General features: G+C 45.9%; 1 protein-coding gene across 1 annotated transcript; it reads left to right on the forward strand.

Annotated features, from left to right (window-relative positions):
- The first annotated feature begins 16,960 nt into the window (after positions 1-16,960).
- Positions 16,961-19,116, forward strand: LOC134596863 (baculoviral IAP repeat-containing protein 5.1-like). The gene is made up of 4 exons (XM_063444795.1): positions 16,961-17,117; positions 17,259-17,368; positions 17,812-17,929; positions 18,949-19,116. The coding sequence occupies exons 1-4, from the start codon at positions 16,980-16,982 to the stop codon at positions 19,069-19,071; spliced, it is 489 nt and encodes a 162-aa protein (XP_063300865.1). The 5' UTR covers positions 16,961-16,979; the 3' UTR covers positions 19,072-19,116.
- The last annotated feature ends 2,586 nt before the right edge of the window (positions 19,117-21,702 follow it).

Genomic DNA, 21,702 nt, shown 5'->3' on the forward strand with positions numbered 1-21,702 from the left:
TCTCCCGAACGCGGGTGCCGTATGTTGCGGGGGTCGAATAGACGTTGCCCCGTGGGGTCCAGAATGGCTTCCCCTTCTTCTTGGCCCGGTGTGGGGTCGTCTGGCAGTTGGATGTCGTCCAAGAAGGTGCCTTTTAGGAGACCCGTATGGGATCCCGTGTCCGAACCCCAGTCATTATCTGGATCGGAATCTGCGGCCTGCCACTCATCTAACACAGCCATGGAGCGTGTTTGTTCTTCCCCCTCGTCCGAGGAGTAATGGGCGGGGGTGGGTGGTGCAGGCCTGTGGCGTTTGGCAGGTGCCTTGCCTTTGCCCAGGTTGTCATTCCTTTCCTTGCCCTTCCAGTGGCGTTTGCTGGGCCGAGAGTCGGCCTGGGCATGGGATTCTGAAGCCTCAGAATCATAGTCATGGGCTTGGGCTGTTGTGACTTTTTTAGTCTGATCGGCAGTCGCCGTCATAACCCTGGATAATGCTTTCTCCATAGAGGCGGAGATGGCTTCCGCAATCATGGTTTGGAAGTCTGCAGGGTTTTGAGGTGTATCCATGGTAATAGGAGTTGGGCCGTTGTAATAGCTTGAGGCACAGAAAATGTTGGGCTAGGGGTCTGTCCCAGTTAGCGATAAAAAAGGGGGGGGGTATCTGCAGTACCCAGTTAACCCCAGCAGGGTAGGTATAGGTATATATATATAAACCGTGAAATGTAAAAAGGCAAAACCCCAGCAGGGTGAATATGACAATTCTGGCAGTAAAAAAGCACCAGTTTCCCCAGCAGGGAATATTGGGATTTTCTTCTGGGCCACACCCAGGTATAAATGCTCAAATATATATAGGTGGCACGAAATCCACCTGATAGCAGCGGTATTAAATATAGGGCTTCACCCTGTAAGTGTGCAAAAGCACCAGTAGGCAGTAAATATTTTTCGATTATGGGGCCACACCCCAAGCACAGGTAAATAATTTGACTGACCTGGGGACCCCTGCCTGGTTGTGTCCGGTTACTGTGTGTACGGGCGCCGGAATGAGGAGACCGCAATGCTCCCAAGATGGCGGCCGTGGATCTCGCGAGGCGCGAGATCCAAGATGGCCGCCGGAGGAGCAGGAAAAAACGGTTTCCCGCCGTGCGGCTACAGTGAAAACGGCTGTGAAGCCGTGTGGAGGAAAAAAGGGGGGGTTGGAGGGTGAGCGTTACCCTCAGGGAAGTGAGAGACAGTCGGTCCGACGGCGGAGAAGCCGGCGGACCGAGAGGTGAAGAAAAGAAGAGAGACCCTGTGAAGAAAACAGGGAGGGGGAAAAAACTCCCCCAAGAGCGAAAACCCCAAGAGGGGAGATGAAATAAAGGTAGAAAACAACAATAGTAGTCAACATAAAACCACATATATAAGATAAAATACAGTATAATATAAAACATTACATATACAATAGTGAAAAAGGGAAGAGCCAAAAACTCTGACCTGTCTGCTGATGGAGCAGTAAAGAAAGAGGGGGAGGAGCCTCATTACTGTGAATACTATACCTCCTACTTTCTTTTGATTGGTTAATGTTTTCACCTTTTTCTTTACTGCTATGTGAGTTAGTAAAGAGAGTTAATGCAAAATATGAAGCCTCCTGTCATGTGGTAAAATTTATTTTCTGTATTCGCAGCTGTTGTTGAGGAAAAAAAAAACTTTAAAAATTACTTACATTTAACAACTTACACATCAAGTTTATTTTACCTAAGAAGCTAAATTAAAGCTACTGTAAGAATTGCAATTGTCTCTTGAAAATGAACCTTTTTCAATGAATGTGTTACAGCAATGTCTAGGATGCAAACATACCCGTAGGTCGTGTACAGGGGCGGGCTGGGCCGGGGGGCAGGGAGGCAATTGCCCCCCAGGCCGCCCGAAATTCTTTTAGGACCGGCCGCGGTGGGCCGGCCCTTTAAATGCTGCAGCCGCCGAGCGCTCTGTAAAGAGCGCTCAGACGGCTGCAGCAGCTTTTCCCTCCCTCCCCTCCCCTCCCCTGTAGGTGGCCGAGCTGCACTCCGGTCCGCGGTCCCGGCCGGAGTGATGGGAAGGTGCACACTGAGTGTGCACTTCCTGTCAGTCCGGCCGGGTACAGGAAACAGAAACAACTGTTCCGCGCGGAACAGGAGTTTCTGTTTCCTGTACCCGGCCGGACTGACAGGAAGGTGCACACTGAGCACCTTCCTATCACTCCGGCCGGGACCGCGGACCGGAGTGCAGCTCGGCCACCTACAGGGGAGGGGGTAAGAAGAAGGGGGGAGGGGAGGGGGTAAGAAGAAGGGGGGGAGGGGAGGGGGTAAGAAGAAGGGGGGGAGGGGAGGGGGTAAGAAGAAGGGGGGGAGGGGAGGGGGTAAGAAGAAGGGGGGGGAGGGGGTAAGAAGAAGGGGGGGGGGGGGGGTAAGAAGAAGGGGGGGGGGAGGGGGTAAGAAGAAGGGGGGGGGAGAGAGTAAAAAGAGGGGAGGGGGGAGAGTAAAAAGAGGGGAGGGGAGGGGGGGAGAGTATGAAGAGGGGAGGGAGGGGGGGGAGAGTATGAAGAGGGGAGGGAGGGGGGGAGAGTATGAAGAGGGGAGGGAGGGGGGAGAGTATGAAGAGGGGAGGGGGGGAGAGTAAGAAGAGGGGAGGGAGGGGGGGAGAGTAAGAAGAGGGGAGGGAGGGAGGGGGGAGAGTAAGAAGAGGGGAGGGAGGGGGAGAGTAAGAAGAGGGGAGGGAGGGGGGAGAGTAAGAAGAGGGGAGGGGGGGAGAGTAAGAAGAGGGGAGGGGGGGAGAGTATGAAGAGGGGAGGGAGGGGGAGAGTAAGAAGAGGGGAGGGAGGGGGGGAGAGTAAGAAGAGGGGAGGGAGGGGGGGAGAGTAAGAAGAGGGGAGGGAGGGGGGAGAGTAAGAAGAGGGGAGGGAGGGGGGGAGAGTAAGAAGAGGGGAGGGGAAGGAGGGGGGGAGAGTAAGAAGAAGGGGGTAGTAAGAAGAGGGGGGGAGTAAGAAGAGGGGAGGGGGAGTAAGAAGAGGGGAGGGGGGAGTAAGAAGAGGGGAGGGGGGAGTAAGAGGGGCGGGGGGAGTAAGAAGAGGGAAGAGAGGGAGTAAGAAGAGGGAAGAGAGGGAGTAAGAAGAGGGGAGGGGGGATAATAAGAGGGGGGAGTAAGAAGAAGGGGAGATAAGAAAAAGAGGGGAGTAAGAAGAAGAGGGGGGAGTAAGAAGAAGAGGGGGGAGTAAAAAGAAGAAGGGGGGTAAGAAGAAGAAGGGGGTAAGAAGAAGAAGGGAGTAATAAGAAGAAGGGGGTAAGAAGAACAAGGGGGGAGTAAGAAGAACACAGGGAGGAGGGATGGTAAGAAGAACACAGGGGGGGGTGAGAACACACAGAGGGAGGAGTGAGAAGAACACAGGGAGGGTGGATGAGAAGAGCACAGGGAGGGTGGGTGAGTGTGAGAAGAGACCGCTAGGGGAGGGTGGGGCAGAGGAGAGACCACAAAGGGGCAGGGGAGAGCTCTAAGGGACAGAAGGGACAGCTCTATAGGACAGGGGGCAAGACAGGGAGCTCTTTAACACTACGCGCACACACACACACACACAATGCATCCCTATACATACACAGAAACACACAATGCATCCCTATACATACACAGAAACACACAATGCATCCCTATACATACACAGAAACACACAATGCATCCCTATACATACACAGAAACACACAATGCATCCCTATACATACACAGAAACAGAACAGGCTTCCCTTACACACAGAGAAACACACAATGCATCCATTACACACACACACACAATGCAACCCTTACACACAAAGACAATGCATCATTTGCACACATACACAGAAACATACACTGCAAACCCTTACACACACATGCAAACACACACACTGTTTTTCTTACATACACACAGAAACACAATGCATCTCTTACACTCAATGCACACACATACAGACACACACCTTGCATCCCTTATGCATACAAACACAGATTCACACAATGCATCCCTCACACACAACCAGAAACACATAATACATCCCTTATACACAAATACACACTGTTCCACTACACACAAACACACTGCATCACCTGCACAAACTGGTATCCCTATACACTACATACCATAAGCACACATATTAGATAACACATAACACATCCCCTACACACTCCACTCCCTGTGAGCGAGCTCATGGGTGGGTGGAACATATAAGTGGACTTATGAGTGGGCCTTATGGGCATACTCACCGTCAGGCACTGGAGCCCAGACCTTGAGCTGTGTAAGAGGCCCCCAAAAAATGGAGCTGCTTCCAATTCTCCCAGAACGTTGAATTTTGTGACCACAGTTGCAAACAGCCTCCAGAGGTCCTGTTCTACACCAGACCAGTGGAGCCAAACTGCAGCCCATCATCATCCTCATCCAATTGTAAGTAGGCAATCTAGTATATTATTAGTGACACTAATCTATAATTTACCTCACATTAAAGGGACACTATTGTCACGATTCGGGGAACCCAACACGCCAACACACACACAGACACACACACAGAAAGTGTGCCGTACCGGTCCTTAGAGTGGCCGGGCTAAGCACACACAGAATAGTCAGGAGACAAGCCAAGTAGGGGAACCAGAAAACAGAATAACGAGAAACAAGCCGAGGTCAAAGGGTAGGAGAAAGTCACAAAGTCAGTATAACAAGCCAGAGAGTACGTAACCAGAAAGCACACGTTCAGTATCAATACTATAAAGCAAAGACCACAACAGGGCAGGGAGGAACAGGAAAGGTAAGTATATAAACCAGAAGATTAATTCTGATTGGCTAATTTCCAATCAGAATTAACAATCACACGTGGGAGATATCTAAACCTCCCACTGTGATTGAGGCACTGTGCCTTTAACGCCGGGTCAGGTGACTGACCCCGGCGTGTAACAAATTGGCCGGTCTCCCAGCGTGCAGCGTCATGCATGCTGCCACTGGGGGACCCGGAAGAAGACGCGGGCGGCACCCGTGGCTGGGAGAATGCCGCCCGCCGAACACCTGGCAGGAAGGGGACCGTGGACGGCTGGAGGGTGAGTGCCGCGAGCGGATTGCAGCCTCCCCTCGCAGCCGCCCGCGGGATCCTGACAACTATAGCTTAATGAAGTGGTTCTGGTGTCTATAGCTGGTCCCTGCAGGCTTTTTAATGTAAACACACACTGTGTGCAGCACTGGCGTTAGTTCATATGGCAGATCATATGGGTGGGGCATTGTGATGTCACATGGGGGGGTGGCGCAATGGGCCACTTGACTGGTTTTGCCCCCCAGGCCTAAGGCTGCCAGCCCTCCCCTGGTCGTGTAAAACATTGCAACATCGTAAATAAAAAACAAAACAAAACAAATCTACTATCTTAGGCCCTAGTAACTAATAACCTATCAAGAACCCTAGCCACAAGAATTACTTTTGGACACCTAATAGTGGGGAAGGACTTTGCCACAGCTATAACATGATATTCATAGCCAGTATTGACGGAACATTAAATGTATTCCTAAAGATATAGTGCCCTAAACGGCCTCCCAATGCCTCTTGAGTTTAGCTCCACTGAGCTAAGCAACCAGGAAGTAAACAGCCAAGTTGTCTGTTTGACAGCCAGGGGATGTAACAAGGTTAATATACGAAAGTGCCAACATCTACTGAAACCTGCAAAAAATAAAAAGCTGAAGTGCTTTGGGAGTCTGGAATGTTCCTTTAAAAAGGGACACTCCACTGCCTACATTTATTTTTAACAATAACTATTTAGTAGATATGCCCAAATGAAAACATGCATTCATCTAATTATGCATTTTCCCATTGAGGGTTTCACGTCTGCTGCCTTGGCAAATCCTTCCCTTTCTGACCCAACCCAGACTTTCTGTGGCTGTCCAATCACAGACTTCCTAATGTAGCTCAATGAGAAGTGTTTGCAAGGCAGGTGCTCTGAGCAGTTGCTGACTCTTGGGTTTAGCTCCACTGAGCAAAACAAACCAGGAAGTAGCAGGACCGGTTGACACAATCTGATTGGCACAAGGTTGAACAAAGTTAATTTATAAAATGCCAATTTCAATTGAAAGCTACAATTTTTATGAAAAAAAAAAACAGAAAAAAAGAGGACAAACATTTTACAAATAAAGCATTTCAGCAAGCTAAATTGCATTAGGTGTTAGGAGCATCCATTTAAGTCCTCTGTTGAACTTTATATGAGTTTTGTCTAGTCCTGGTAAGTTATAGTTCTTTTTTTTTTTTTTTTTAGATATCCTCACTAATCATATATTTTGAGGATGTAGTTAAAATACTGGTACTCAAAAATACCTTGGGGGATATGCTACACAAAGACAGCCAGACAGGATGATAACCCAGTAGAATGGGACAAAACAAACAGGAAAAAAGAACTGGAAAACCACAAAATAAAATCAGAAAAAAAATCTATTGAGCCAAAAACCGAAATAATCTAACCAACGTATATACAAAGTAGATTCTGCTCAACACTAACGGGTGTTGGGCAAAAAGCTACCTTGCACATGCTTTGATTAGATTGCAAGCCTGGTGTTTTTCACCATTTTTTTCAGTGATTTTTTTTTTGTATATTACCATTTAGAGCCAAACCCCTCTCTACAGTCCTAGTGCTATCTTTGCTGGCACAGGATACAGACATTTCAGCACTCAGCATCCTTTCTTAGTGTAATAATCTTTTTATCCACATCTAAAACAAATACACAGCAAAAATGTGTGTACATCTCATTATAGAAACTGTATTAGCAATGCATTTGATTTTACAGGAACATGTTTATGTAAGACCAGAAAAAGGCCAATAAATTAACAAACATGCTAATGCTATGTCAGACAATGTCAGTGGAATTGGGGAAGATATATTTATATATATATATATATATATATATATATATATATAGGAAAATGATATAGTGGAATTATTACTTTAGCTTCATAAATAGTGATGTCCCGAACGGTTTGCTGGCGAATAGTTCCTGGCGAACATAGATTGTTTGCGATCGCCACGGATGGCGAACATATGCGATGTTCGGTCCGCCCCCTATTCGTCATCATTGAGTAAGCTTTGACCCTGTACCTCACAGTCAGCAGACACATTCCAGCCAATCAGCAGCAGACCCTCCCTTCCATACCCTCCCACCTCCTAGACAGCATACAATTTAGATTAATTCTGAAGCTGCATTCTTTTTTTTTTTTATTATATTTTTTTTTTTAGACAGAAGTGTATTATATTTGAGCATGCTAGGCTGAACGTGTGTATATCATGGCTAGTTGCACTGAGGGTATGAGTATATAGCAGTACATTGTTGTGAAAGATGGCTGTCATGTTTAGGGTGTAGCTTGCACGTTAGAGGCGGCTCTCCATGTATGTGGTTTAGGCGGCCGCCTAAGGCCTCGTGCTGGCTGGGGCCTCGCGGCTGCCTAAACCGCCTGTGGGCAGACTGTGTCAGGTCCTCGGTCACTGACCAAGGACCTGACAACAGGAGGGGGCCCGGCGGCTTGCCCGGTATGCCGCCAGGTGCGAGGCCCCTCCTGGCTGCCCGGCCAGCCACCGCAGACACCGGTCTGCAGCTCCGCAGTGAGCAGAGCTGTAGACCATGTGTCTCGCGAAAACCAGCCAATCAGAGCGTTGCCGCGGGTTACCACGGCAACGCTCTGATGGTCTTGCGAGATTACATGGTCTGCAGCTCTGCGGAGCACCAGGGAGCCCACTGGACCACCAGGGACTAAAGGTAGGCTCTCTTACCCCCCACCACACTCAGCCTGCCTACCACCCTCCTCACCACCCTCAGCCTCATCACCATCCCTACCACCCTCAGCCAGCCTCCCCACCCTCCCCACCACCCTCAGCCTCATCACCCTCCCTACCACCCTCAGCCTCCTCACCCTCCCTACCACCCTCAGCCTCACCACCCTCAGCCTCATCACCCTCCATAACACCCTCAGCCAGCCTCACCACCTTCCCCACCACCCTCAGCCTCACCACCCTCCCCACCACCCTCAGTCTCATCACCCTCCCCACCACCCTCAGCCTCCTCACCCTCCCTACCACCCTCAGCCTCACCACCCTCCCCACCACCCTCAGCCTCCTGTAACGGAGCTCCGTGTACTCCGACCAAGTACCCTCCGTTGATGGATGCTCCTAGCGCTTCCTGAGGACTCCCAGCACTGCAGATGACACCACAACCACCGCAGGCTCCACAACCGCCGTAGCTTAACTGTAGCCGCGCCTTCTTCCTTCCACCCTGGATCAGCTTCTGTCCTCCAGGACCGTGTGGGGAAGACCTCTCCTCCATGAGAGCGTATCCGGAACAAGCTCTTAAAAGAGCTAAGTGATTAAGCTCAGGGGAATATGCAGAGCATAGCAATCCCCAGTGTGATACAGCAATTCCCTCCAAGAACGAGACGAGGCTACGTTTTGAAGGGTCAAGAAGAACTCTGCGGTCTGGAACACCCAGCTTGCTTTTTATTACAGTCAGGTACAAACAGACCACACCCAGGGGGAGGTATAAAACAACCAATAACAGAATAGTACAGCCCACAGGTTCCCTCCCCTCTGCTTGGGAGATAATTGAGTTTCCTTCTATATCTACTCAATTATCTCCAAGCTAAAACTTACACATTTTTATACATTTTTATAACTTTCCCATTTTACATAGTACATTAATAAAACTTGCATTTTCATAATCAATCCATTCAGGGGAACAACATATTAAAAAATGGCACGAATCAGACCAGGGGTTCAAAAGTTAAGGGAAAGTCCTTTGTGACTAAATGAAGCATGGCTTTCCGGCTTAGACCGGTTTTACAGAGCCCTCTCTCCTGAAGAAGTAATCCAATTACCTCCCAGGGCAGAGACAGACTCCATTGAGCACATGGTTGCAAAAAGACATAAAACACTTTAAAATACATAAAGTCCCCTTTTACACATAACACACAGACATTTCACATATCCCAGATAGCTGGGACCTGAGCACACAAAACTACCGAATAGCGCGCAGATCCTATTCATACAGTTCAATTGCAATGGAGCTAAAGTCTTTCCCATAGTCTTTCATTATATGAATAGGCTCCATGGCATAGCTATCTGGGGTATCACCGCTCACACAGGGCAAGTACCGAATGACCCCACTGAATTTAAAGGGCCAGAATGAGTGACATGCACTCTGTTAGGGCCGAATACTGTTTTTAAAGGGCTCAATCTTCCAGGGCCATAGTCGCAGGGGAGGAGGCAGGCAAGCAGGCCTCTCCAGGACAAAGTGGTGAAGGGCACTTCGTCCCACCTCCCTACCACCCTCAGCCTCACCACCCTCAGCCTCACCACCATCAGCCTCCCTACCACCCTCCCTCACCACCCTCAGCATCACCATCCTCACCCCCCTCATCCCCCTCACCACCCGCAGCATCACCCCCCCACCCCAACCACCCACAGCATCACCCCCTCACCATCCTCAGCATCACCCCCCACCCCCTCAGCCTCACCCGTCACCACCCTCAGCCTCACCTCCCACCCCCCTCAGCCTCACCCCCTCACAACCCTCAGCCTCACCCCCTCACCACCCTCACCATCAACCCCCCTACTTCTCCTATCACCCCCCTCCTTCTCACATCACATCACCCCCCTCACTCTCACATCACCCCCCTCACTCTCACATCAACCCCCCTCACTCTCACATCAACTCCCCCTCACTCTCACATCAACCCCCCTCCTCCTCACATCACCCCCCCTCCTTCTCACATCACCCCCGCTCACTCTCACCATCACCCCGCTCTCCCTCTCACCATCACCCCCCTTTCCCTCTCACCATCACCCCCCTCACACCATCACCCGCCATACACACAACACTCTTCAGTCTCAGACAAAAACGCAAACATGCTCACAGAGACATACATTCTCACACACAAGGATACTCTCTGTCAGATACACTCTAAGGCACATACACAGGTAAACTGTGTTTTTTGTTAGTGGGGCCTCATGTTTGAGTTTCGCCCAAGGCCTCATAAAGTCTAGAGCCGCCTCTGTTGCACGTTATCAACTGTGTATTTATATCAGCAGCTCCACCACTAGTTATAAATCAAGTGTGAGTCGCCCCATGAGATGAGACTAGTGAATAACATAATACATGAACGGTTTAGGTAAAGGCATGTAAGGAACTACGACAATAAACTCTTTAGGAGGTGAAATAATGACATGTTTAAACACTTGCTACTTTACGATTAGTTAATGTGCAGTGAGCAGTTCATGTGATCAAAGGCATGGTGTGGAGAATCGGCTATAGTGGGACATGCTTGGCAGGCTGAATTTACTGCTTGTACTCATCCGATCCCTTCTGGGTGTCAGGTGCAGACCCTGGGAGTCCCTGATACCTGGAACAACAAAGGCAAGTCTCTGGCTGAGTGCCGGGTTCGCGGCTTGAGGTGGTGGAAGCTTGTTTTGGCGGGTGGTCGGATCTGTCCCGGTGGTGCTTCACGTCCGGTGCGGGATTGTGGTGGCTTAAGGTGGAGGCGAGTGCTTGACGTGGGGCAGGCTCTGCATTTCTGTTTGTGCCTCCGGTCCCGTCTTCGACGCCTTTTGCGTTGGTGGATTTTAATGGAGACTACTTCGCTTAGCTGTGGTGGAGCTTGTTGGGGCTGTGGTGGAGCTTGTTGGGGCTTCCTGCTTGTTATTTGCTTCCAAAATTGATTAAAGAGTCTGTCCAGCTTAGACTCAATATCCTGCCATGCTTTGTTGGTACCAGGAGGACAAGCGGCTGCCGCCATATTGGGAGAGTCGCAGATGAGTATGTCAGCCTGGGCGGCTGTGCTCTGTGCGTCCATTAGCTCCAGACAGCCACTAAGGGGTGGACCGGGATAACCCCCACCGGTCCGAGGGGGGGGGGGGGGAACGGAGCTCCAGCCAGGAAGTAGATGCTCCTGGGCATCCCAGGATCGGGAGATCGGCCGCCTCTCCCGCCCGGTGAGCACCAGGCCACACTTGCCACGCGGAGGTAAGTAAGACTCTGTCGAGTTGCTGACCGCTTTTAAGCATGTCGGGTCGGTCAGGTAGAAGCAATATTGCTGGGTCATCCCCTTCTGGGGTGAAATTCGCTCGTTGATAGCTGCTTAAAGTGAGATATTGAGGGAGCTCACACGAAGTGCGTCTTTCCTCCATGACAGCTAGGCCCCGCTCCCCGGAAGCTGCATTCTAAGTGAGAGGAGGGACAGTGTAGCTGCTGCTGATTTAATAGGGAAATCGATAGCTAGGCTAGTGTATTCAGTGTCCACTACAGTCCTGAAGGACTCATCTGATCCCTGCTGTAAGGACAGCACCCCAAAAAGCCCATTTTAGGGCTAGAACATCAGTCTGCTTTTTTTTTTTCCTGTGTAATATAATTGCAGTTGCCTGCCTGCCAGCGTGTGTGTCAGGCTCACAGAGTATACTGTGCCCACTTGCCCAGTGCCACCACTCATATCTGGTGTCAAAATAGCTTGCATTTAAAAAAAACAAAAAACTTTTTTGACTGTAATATAATAGCAGTCAGTTTCCTTCACACGTGTGCGTTTCAGGGCCTGCCAGAGCACAGTGTCACACCAGTGCAACTGATATCTGGTGTAACAGTAGTGTACATTAAAAATAAAACTAGAAATTTGACTGTGAAATAATAGCAGTCAGTTTCCTTCACACGTGTGCGTTTCAGGGCCTGCCAGGGCACAGTGCCACACCAGTACAACTCATATCTGGTGTAATAGTAGTGTACATTAAAAAAAAAATACAGGGAGCTTGTTTTCACCTTTCGGGGACCCTTGGTGTTGTACGTGGCTGGGTGGAGGAAGAGACCTTCAATGACATCAGTGAGGACAAGGAACGGGACATGTCTAGCTAAGTATCGAACCTTGTGCAAATGGGGAGTTTGCGGTTGTGCAAATGGACTCTTTGCGGTTGTTTGCGGTGCGTTAAACGGGGAGTTTAGTCTGTCACTGTGAAGCGGGCGTAACCCTTACACTACCTGATCAATACAACATCATACCTGATGTTTTAAAGCACGTTATTCCAAACAATTTAGGAATGTTAGGTGATTTATGCCCGTTATGGATTAAAACCAGACTCTGCATCAACTATGTAATTTTCCATGGGAGTTTTGCCATGGATCCCCCTCCGGCATGCCACAGTCCAGGTGTTAGTCCCCTTGAAACAACTTTTCCATCACTATTGTGGCCAGAAAGAGTCCCTGTGGGTTTTAAAATTTGCCTGCCTATTCAAGTCTATGGCGGTTTGCCCGGTTCGCCCATTCGCGAACATTTGAGGAAGTTCGCGTTCGCCGTTTGCGAACGGAAAATGTTATGTTCGCGACATCACTATTCATAAATACTTTAGATGCTCGGTCTGAATCCTATTGTTTTCTATAGGATTTTAAAAAAAAATAGATAATATTAAACTACAACAGCAGAATGCAAAATATAGGTTTTAGAAGAGAATGCAGTAACAGAGACTTCTCTCAGAGCCCACAAGCTCACAAAAAAAACTTAACAGGGTTAGTCTAAGCATCATACGATTACATGTCCTTATAGTGGTTCCGGGACTATTAGATACCAGATATAGTACCCCAGTGCTAGACCAAACTTTATAAGTGGTTTGACAAAAACTTTGCCCCTTTCTACATATGGCTATTGTAGAAGTTCCGTATCATATTTTCCTGATACATATGGCACATGAAAAGTGTTTCCACACAGTATATGCAATGTGCTACATGATTGTAATCAGTTGGCAGAGGCAGTGTCCTTAGGATTTTTCCATAGCAGCATATGGAAAAATCCTAAGGACACTGCCTCTGCCAACTGATTACAATCATGTAGCACATTGCATATACTGTGTGGTAGTGATAGTGTAGATTTAGTCGCTGTTACTGAGACATGGTATAATGAAAAAAATGACTGGGACATAGCAATACCAGGGTACTCTTTATATAGAAAAGACAGGGAAGGCAAGAAAGGGAGAGGGGTGGCCCTGTATGTGAAGGATAGCATAAAATCTAGCCTAATAAAGGTTAGTGAGATGAACATAGAGTCCATTTGGGTTACGTTAGAATTTGGTAATCACACAGTAGTTCGTGTAGGTGTGATTTATAGGCCCCCAGGACAAATTGAAGAGTTAGATAATCTACTAGTTGAAGAAATAGCTAAAATGACAATGAAGGGGGAAGTTATCACCATGGGTGACTTTAATCTTCCTGATGTGAATTGGAAAACAAAAATAGCTACTTGTGCCAGAAGCACACAAATTCTAAACTCCCTACTGGGATTGTCTCTAAAACAAGTCGTTGAGGAGCCAACTCGTAAAGAGGCCATACTAGATTTAGTGTTAACAAATGGAGATTTGGTATCAGATATTACTGTAGGTGAAAGTTTAGGATCCAGTGATCATCAGTCAGTGTGGTTTAATATAAGAACAGTGACTGAGTCACACCACACAAAAACAAAAGTTTTAGACTTTAGAAAAACAGACTTTTCTAAAATTAGAATATGTGTAAAGGAGTCATTATCAGACTGGAGCAACTTAAATGGAGTCCAAAATAAATGGGATTATTTAAAAGCTGCACTACTGAAGGCAACAGAAAATTGCATTAGGCTTGTCAGTAAAAGCAAAACATTCAAGAAACCACTGTGGTACTCCGCAGATGTGGCCAAAATAACAAAAAGTTAGCATTTAGTAATTATAAAAAACCCAGAGTGAGGAAGACAGAATGACCTATAAGATTAGGCAGAAAGAGGCTAAGCAAGTTATAAGAGCTTCCAAATCACACACAGAAGAGAAAATAGCACAGTCAGTAAAAAAGGGGGACAAAACTTTTTTTAGATACATAAATGAGAAAAGAAAAGTAAAACAAGGATTAGTTAGATTAAAAACAAAAGAATGAAGGTATGTAGATGAGGATAAAGGTCTAGCTGACTGCCTCAATGAATATTTTTGTTCGGTATTTACAGCTGAAAATGAAGAAAAGGGACCTCTGTTAAAAAAAAGGATAAATGAGTCATTTATTACACGTGAGTTTACAGAGGAAGAGGTTCTATTTCAACTGTCAAAAGTAAAGACAAATAAGTCAATGGGACCTGATGGAATACACCCAAAGCTATTAAAAGAGCTTAGTGGTGTACTAGCAAAACCATTAACAGATTTATTTAACCAATCATTGTTAACAGGAGTAGTCCCAGAAGATTGGAAGTTAGCGAATGTTGTGCCCCTTCACAAGAAAGGTAATAGGGAGGAGTCGGGCAACTATAGGCCAGTAAGCCTTACTTCAGTAGTGGGGAAAGTGATGGAAACCATGTTAAAGGATAGGATTGTTGAACATCTAAAAACACATGGATTTCAAGATCAGAGACAACATGGGTTTACTTCAGGGAGATCATGCCAAACTAATCTTATTGATTTTTTTGATTGGGTAACTAAAATGATAGATCAGGGTGGTGCAGTAGACATTGCTTACCTAGATTTCAGTAAGGCTTTTGACACTGTTGCACATAGAAGGCTTATCAATAAACTGCAATCTTTGAGTTTGGATTCCAATATTGTTGAATGGGTAAGGCAGTGGCTGAGTGACAGGCAACAGAGGGTTGTAGTCAATGGAGTATATTCGAAGCTTGGGCTTGTCACCAGTGGGGTACCTCAGGGATCTGTACTTGGACCCATTCTCTTTAATATTTTTATTAGTGATATTGCAGAAGGTCTTGATGGTAAGGTATGTCTTTTTGCGGATGATACTAAGATATGTAACAGGGTTGATGTTCCAGGAGGGATAAGCCAAATGGCAAATGATTTAGGTAAACTAGAAAAATGGTCAGAGCTGTGGCAGCTGACATTTAATGTGGATAAGTGCAAGATAATGCATCTTGGACGTAAAAACCCAAGGGCAGAGTACAGAATATTTGATAGAGTCCTAACCTCAACATCTGAGGAAAGGGATTTAGGGGTGATTATTTCTGAGGACTTAAAGGTAGGCAGACAATGTAATAGAGCAGAAGGAAATGCTAGCAGAATGCTTGGTTGTATAGGGAGAGGTATTAGCAGTAGAAAGAGGGAAGTGCTCATGCCATTGTACAGAACACTGGTGAGACCTCACTTGGAGTACTGTACACAGTACTGGAGACCATATCTTCAGAAGGATATTGATACCTTAGAGAGAGTTCAAAGAAGGGCTACTAAACTGGTTCATGGATTGCAGGATAAAACTTACCAGGAAAGGTTAAAGGATCTTAACATGTATAGCTTGGTGGAAAGACGAGACAGGGGGGATATGATAGAAACATTTAAATACATAAAGGGAATCAACACAGTAAAAGAGGAGACTATATTTAAAAGAAGAAAAACTACCACAACCAGAGGACATAGTCTAAAATTAGAAGGACAAAGGTTTAAAAATAATATCAGGAAGTATTACTTTACTGAGAGGGTAGTGGATGCATGGAATAGCCTTCCAGCTGAAGTGGTAGAGGTTAACACAGTAAAGGAGTTTAACCCCTTAAGGACCAAACTTCTGGAATAAAATGGAATCATGACGTGTCACACACGTCATGTGTCCTTAAGGGGTTAAGCATGCGTGGGATAGGCATAAGGCTATCCTAACTATAAGATAATGCCAGGGACTAATGAAAGTATTTAGAAAACTGGGCAGACTAGATGGGCCGAATGGTTCTTATCTGCCGTCACATTCTATATTCATTATACTCATTACAGCCTGAATGTTTTGTGGATAAACATGGTCAATCTCGCAAACCAGCTTATTGATCTTGCTTTATTAGTTAAAATACATTAAATGGGCACTCCAGGTACTCACACATTTCAAACAATAATTTGTAGGTTACCTTACATTTGATTATGCAGGGTGACTATTGACTATTAAAGGGACACCCCACTGCCCAAATAAAAACTAAACAAATACATTTAGTAGATACACCCAAATTAAAAAAACATTTGTTAATTTAACTATGCCTTTTTTCTTTTGGGTATATTTAAAACCAGCATAAAAAAAAAAAAAAAGATTTCTTGTCTGCAGCCTTTTATTCTCAAGCCTAGACTTTCTGTGTCTGTCTAATCATAGACTTCCCAATGCAGCTCAATGAGAAATCTCTGCAAGGCAGGTGAACTAAACAACCAGGAAGTGGCAGCATCAGTTATCAGATTGACAACCAAAAGGGTTTAACAAGGTTAATTTCTAAAAGTGCCAATTTCTATTGAAATCTGCGCTTTTTGTAAAATGGGAACACACTCTTCAAAAAAAAAAAAGCACATCAGTAAGCTAAAGAGCCGTAGGGGTCTGGAGTGTGCCTTTAAGTAAGGTGCTTCTGAAAAACTAACACTTAACCCCTTAAGGACCAAACTTCTGGAATAAAAGGGAATCATGACATGTCACACGTCATGTGTCCTTAAGGGGTTAAAGCAGAAGTTGCAACATTTTCTCTATAGATTACAATTGAGCTCATAGTAAAAATACCTCTTATCTCAGTCATATGCAACATTAAATATATTACGGTAGGGGGACCATATGCCACTTTTCTTTTTTGTTTTAGGAAAGCTTATCAAATATTTATGTTAAAACCACCATGTTTTCCTGGAGACATATCAATTACAGATTCTGTGGGCAGTGCATGTAAAATGTTGCCCTGCAGCATCTAGCATTAAATCATTGCCATAGGGAAATTAATTAAATAAACACAAATGGTATTCCAGAGGAACTGAGGTTAACTGACTTCCCTCCTGAAGTACATGAATTTTATATACTGCAGGACAGAACTCTTCAGGTATTGATGCATGCTGTAGTGAAGGAACAACTGTGTATCTAGCAGACTTATGGGAACTCAAGTTGAGATCTGAAACCTAATGGGTTAAAGAGGAAGATAAAGTCAGGTGTGAGTAATAAGAACGTTAGTCTCCTAGCATGGTATATATATGGACACTTAAGCGTTTTTTAGTTGTATGGTGAGTGTTCTTTTGTTTTCTATCGGCATGCAGCTAGCTGAGATTATGTGTAAACAGGCAATACAGCGTTTGCAGGATTACAGACATATGTATGATTATGAGAAACGTCTTAGTACGTTTTCAGATTGGCCCTTCACTGAAAACTGTAATTGTACACCTGAAAATGTAAGTGTGGGTTCCAACTAAGCGGTTGAACAGTTCTTTTAAGAATATGTTTCCAGATATATTAGAAACTGGCCATATCTTAAATGTATCATCATATAATGACTGAGTTCCCAAACGTCTGTCTTGATTTGTTCCTTTTAGATGGCCAAAGCTGGGTTTATACACCGCCCATCTGAAAATGAACCTGACGTGGTCTGCTGCTTTTTCTGTCTGACAGAGCTGGAAGGCTGGGAGCCAGATGACAATCCCTGGTAAATTTGTGTATGGGATGTGGCACATGGTGCACCGTAATGTAACTCTAGAAGGTCACAACAGTGAGATGCTTCAGATGAACACTTTAGTAGCACAATGTACAGATGGAATGGTGTGACCCTTAACCTTGCAGACTCTCAAAATAAAGTCAATCTGAGGGCAATGTAAAAGGATCAATATGGGAAAAGGTTTATTTTAGCAGTTTCCTTCCCCCTCTAGAAAAGCTTTTTGTCTCTTAAAGAATCCATTTTAAGCAGTAGCTGTATCTTGTTTCACACTTTTGTATGAACAATAGTTTATAGCACAGTGCTGCAAAATATCCTGGTTCTCTATGAAATACAAATGATGGAAAGATGACTAGCATTGGCCGAAGGCTTATTCCTGTTCTATCTCTGTTTGAAATCTTATTTCCTATCTCTCCTATTCCTCCCCCCCCCCCCAGGACAGAGCACATCAAACGTTCTTCGACCTGTGGCTTCCTCAACCTTTCAGGCAGTGTAAATGATCTAACCGTGGAAGCCTTTCTACGTTTGGAGGCTGACCGGATCAAATGTTTCTATGTAAGTAGTTGTGCTAATAATGTATTCGGAGTAATGGTTCAGGGACATGGGAAAGGGCCCCAAAAATGGCAATGTTATCCTGGCAAACTATTATAACTCCCTTATAGCCATATGTATGGAGATAAAATGTCAACCGGGCCAAAGGAGGAAACTCATACCGCCATTTACTGAAATGGGTGTTTGTTTTATTCTAGGCTGATGGTAAACCTAGAGAGCCCCAGTAACAACTGTTTACATGAGGAGATTGCAAGCTCTTTGTAACAAACTCGAACCCTGTAATCTAAGACTGGCTGCGGGTTTATTTCAATTTGTTTTTTGGCATTTGAGCTAACGTTTTTGAAAGGCTCTATTAAATCCCTCCTCATATGCTATCCACACAAACTAGACTTTGAACCAATGACTATCAACAAAGTAATGTGTAGTTATAATGCAGATGTGAATAAATACTGGACACTGAGTGAATAGCACTTGCAAAAAAAAAAAATCCTTCCAACACTTGCTGCTGGTGTAGTCTCCATAAACATCATAATCTCTACCAAAATGCTCTGAGAATTTTGCATATGGCAATGTAGGCCCCAAACCCCTCTGCAACTGCACTTGGAGTTATTCACTAAACCCCAAATGGCAAAACTGAGGGGGGAAATGGCTAAACTGTAAAACTGGCTGAGCTGTTGACATTTATATAACTGTCCCTACTTGCGGCATGGCTGGTAGAGGGAGGAAAATATTTAACCTCCCTTATTCTAATATTGGGGTCATATTGACCCACATAGGGTGAGCGGGATAGGATCTAGCTGTGCTCACCACTGCTTCTATCTTTAAATATTTACTGGTAGCTTCCTCCTTGTAATGAACAAAACTAATTACAAATTTCATCCAACAAGCAATTCACTCTTCATGTCATTCATTCTAGTTTTTATTTGTTCATTCGTCTTTCAGGCGTAAGTAGTTATTGTGCTTGAACTGTAAAGGGGGTGCACTGCAGTGATTGCTTTAAACCTGTCTGTTTAACTCCTTAGCGTGTATTTTCTACTCTGGTCCTTAATTCTGTTGACGAGGCACGGAAGGCTACTACTAAACGTCTTCTGGAGTACTTTTCTAATCAGCATCACTGCTCCATAGATCTGGACAGCGAGCTTTGAATTCGATATCAAGGCCAAAAATGAGATGCAGTCTTCTGTTGTCATGGATTGGATCTATTCAGATTTTTTAAATTAATTTAATGTCTTTGTATCGATACACTTTTATTTAATAAAAAGCATTCAACTTTAAGTGCTGCTCACTTTTTTTTTTTGTGGATCAAAATAAGTTGAACAGCAAAATATGAAAACGTATCTGACTGACTAACTTGCATCAAGATGTAATAGACTAAAATAATATGGAATTTTCTTTCTCTTACAGGGAAGCTCTAGTGTCAGGAAAACAAAGTTGATTTCCTGGCACTATAGTGCCCTCTCCCTTGCCGCCCCCTGTGGTGCAAAATAAGTTAAAAATCCCTTCGGTCACTTGCCTGATTCAGGACTAATGTCCCTTGGTGCTGGTTCAGGCTCCTCCTAAACAGATGTGCAACGCTTTCCTATGAGAGTTTTGGGTGACACTGGAAGTCCTCACGCATATCGTGAGGATGTCCGGAGTCCCTCTAGTGGCTGTCTGGTAGACCACCATCAGAGGTGGAGTTAACACTGAAAGGTAATTATTATATTTATTAAACATTTGTTTTAAACGATCTTCGTTATATTGATGTTCCTTCATTCCTATTGTCATCAGATTACAAGTATCCAATTAAGTGAAATTGTAAAAATATTTGTAAAAATATAACAAACACACACAGGTGCATTAAATTTGTTCTTTGAAACAACTGAAGTCTTTATCATCATTCATGCCCTTTGGAAAAAGTGTCAAGTGTATACATCCAAAAACATCTCTTTACATTGCTTTAAAAGTTTAAATCTTTTGCGGCCCCCCCCACCCCAGCCGAAGGTGACTGTATACCCACTCTCTACTTAAAAACCTGTAGCTGAGACACAATATCTGGTCTCCATAAAATGACATGTCACTGAAGTAATCAAAACTGTCCTGATGGCACTCTGATGTTCCCCTATATGAATGGTCAAAGGTCTGCTGGTTTGTCCCATATAGGCTGATGTTATACCCCAGACTAGGATATATGAATGAGTCAACCCTCATGACATTCTTCCAGTTGACACACCTTCCTCATCTATACATCCCCCTTTTGGAGGTGCCAACCAAAAATTACTTTCCTTTTGGACAGTATTGGCTTATGCATGTACTCATTTATCCCTCACGTTTCTGGATCTTTTATAGGCCAGTTCCTTATCTGTACTTGCCTGTACAAGGTATGCCAATGTTTCCTAACAATTATTTTCATCTGATTGGACTTACTAGAGAGGGTCTGAGCAAATTGAATCCTATTCTGCCTCTGTCTATTTCTAACAGGCCTCACCTCCTCTATCTCTTGTGACTGTCTTTTGCATCCTGTAGTACCTCCAATGGGTAACCCCTATCTGCAAAATCCATCATCTTTCCATCAACCTGAGTTTCCAAGGTGGCTCCATCCAAAATGACCCCACTAAGTCAGAGCATTTGTGAGTATGGTAACCCACTGTTTAACATGGGTGGAATCATGAGAAATGAAGATATGCAGGGCCGGCCTGAGGCCTTTAGGTGCCCTGTGTAAAAAATCTTCACAGTGCCACCACACACACAAAGTTACAGGTAGTCAGTCACATGTATACACACACACACACGTATGTACAGGCTGTCACACAGACAGGTACACGGAGGAACACACACAGGTACGAACAGGGGGCACAGTGGTGGTAGGTGGGGGAGCAGAAGGCACAGGTATGGTTGTTGGTGGAGCAGGGGTAGTGTAATGATAGGTGGGGGAGCATGGGGCACAATGGTGATAGGTGGGGGTAGTGTAGTGGTAGGTGGGGGAGCAGAAGGCACAGTTATGGTAGGTGGGGGAGCAGGGGTAGTGTAATGATAGGTGGTGGAGCAGGGGGCACAGTGGTGGTAGGTGGGGGAGCAGGGGTAGTGCAGTGATAGGTCGAGGAGCAGGGGGCACAGTTAAGGAGAGTGGGAGAGGAGTAGTAGTGTAGTGGTGGGTAAAGGAGCAGGGGGCAGTGTAGTGGTAGGTGGGGGAGCAGGGGGCAGTGTAGTGGTAGGTGGGAGAGCAGGGGGCAGTTAGTGGGAGAGCAGGGGGCAGTTAGTGGGAGAGCAGGGGGCGCAGTGTAGTGGTAGGTGGGGGAGCAGGGGGCACAGTGGTGGTAGGTGGGGGAGCAGGGGTAGTGGTATGTAAGGGAGCAGGAGGCACAATGGTGGTAGTAGTGGGAAAAGAGGTAGTGTGGGGTAGCAGGGGTAGAGCAGTGGTTGGTCGAGGGGCAGGGGGCACAATGGAGGAGGGTGGGAGAGCAGGGGCTGTGTAGTGGTAGGTGGGGGAGCAGGGATAGTGTGGGGGAGCAGCGGGCACAGTGGTGGTAGGTGGAGGTGCAGGGGTAGTGTAGTGGAAGGGGGTAGGAGGGGCACAGTGGGTAGGTGGGGAAGGAGGGGCAGTGTGGTTGAGTAGTGTAGTGGTAGGTAAAGGAGCAGGGGGGACAGTGGAGGAGGATAGGAGAGCAGGAGTAGTGTAGTGGTAGGTAGGGAGCAGGGGTAGTGTGGTGGTAGGTGGGGGTTCAGCAGGCGCAGGGGTTGTGTAGTTGTAGGTGGGGAGCAGGGGTAGTGTAGAGGTAGGTGGGAGAGCAGGGGTT

Source organism: Pelobates fuscus, chromosome 1 (assembly GCF_036172605.1).
Source record: "Pelobates fuscus isolate aPelFus1 chromosome 1, aPelFus1.pri, whole genome shotgun sequence".
In the NCBI taxonomy this organism is placed as follows: domain Eukaryota; kingdom Metazoa; phylum Chordata; class Amphibia; order Anura; family Pelobatidae; genus Pelobates; species Pelobates fuscus.

Coding starts and splice junctions, on each gene's coding strand:
- LOC134596863 (XM_063444795.1), top strand. CDS start 16,980: ATGCAGCTAGCTGAGATTATGTGTAAACAGGCAATACAGCGTTTGCAG. Junction 17,369..17,811: donor GAGCCAGATGACAATCCCTG/GTAAATTTGTGT, acceptor CCCCCCCCCCAG/GACAGAGCACATCAAACGTT. Junction 17,930..18,948: donor ACCGGATCAAATGTTTCTAT/GTAAGTAGTTGT, acceptor TTAACTCCTTAG/CGTGTATTTTCTACTCTGGT.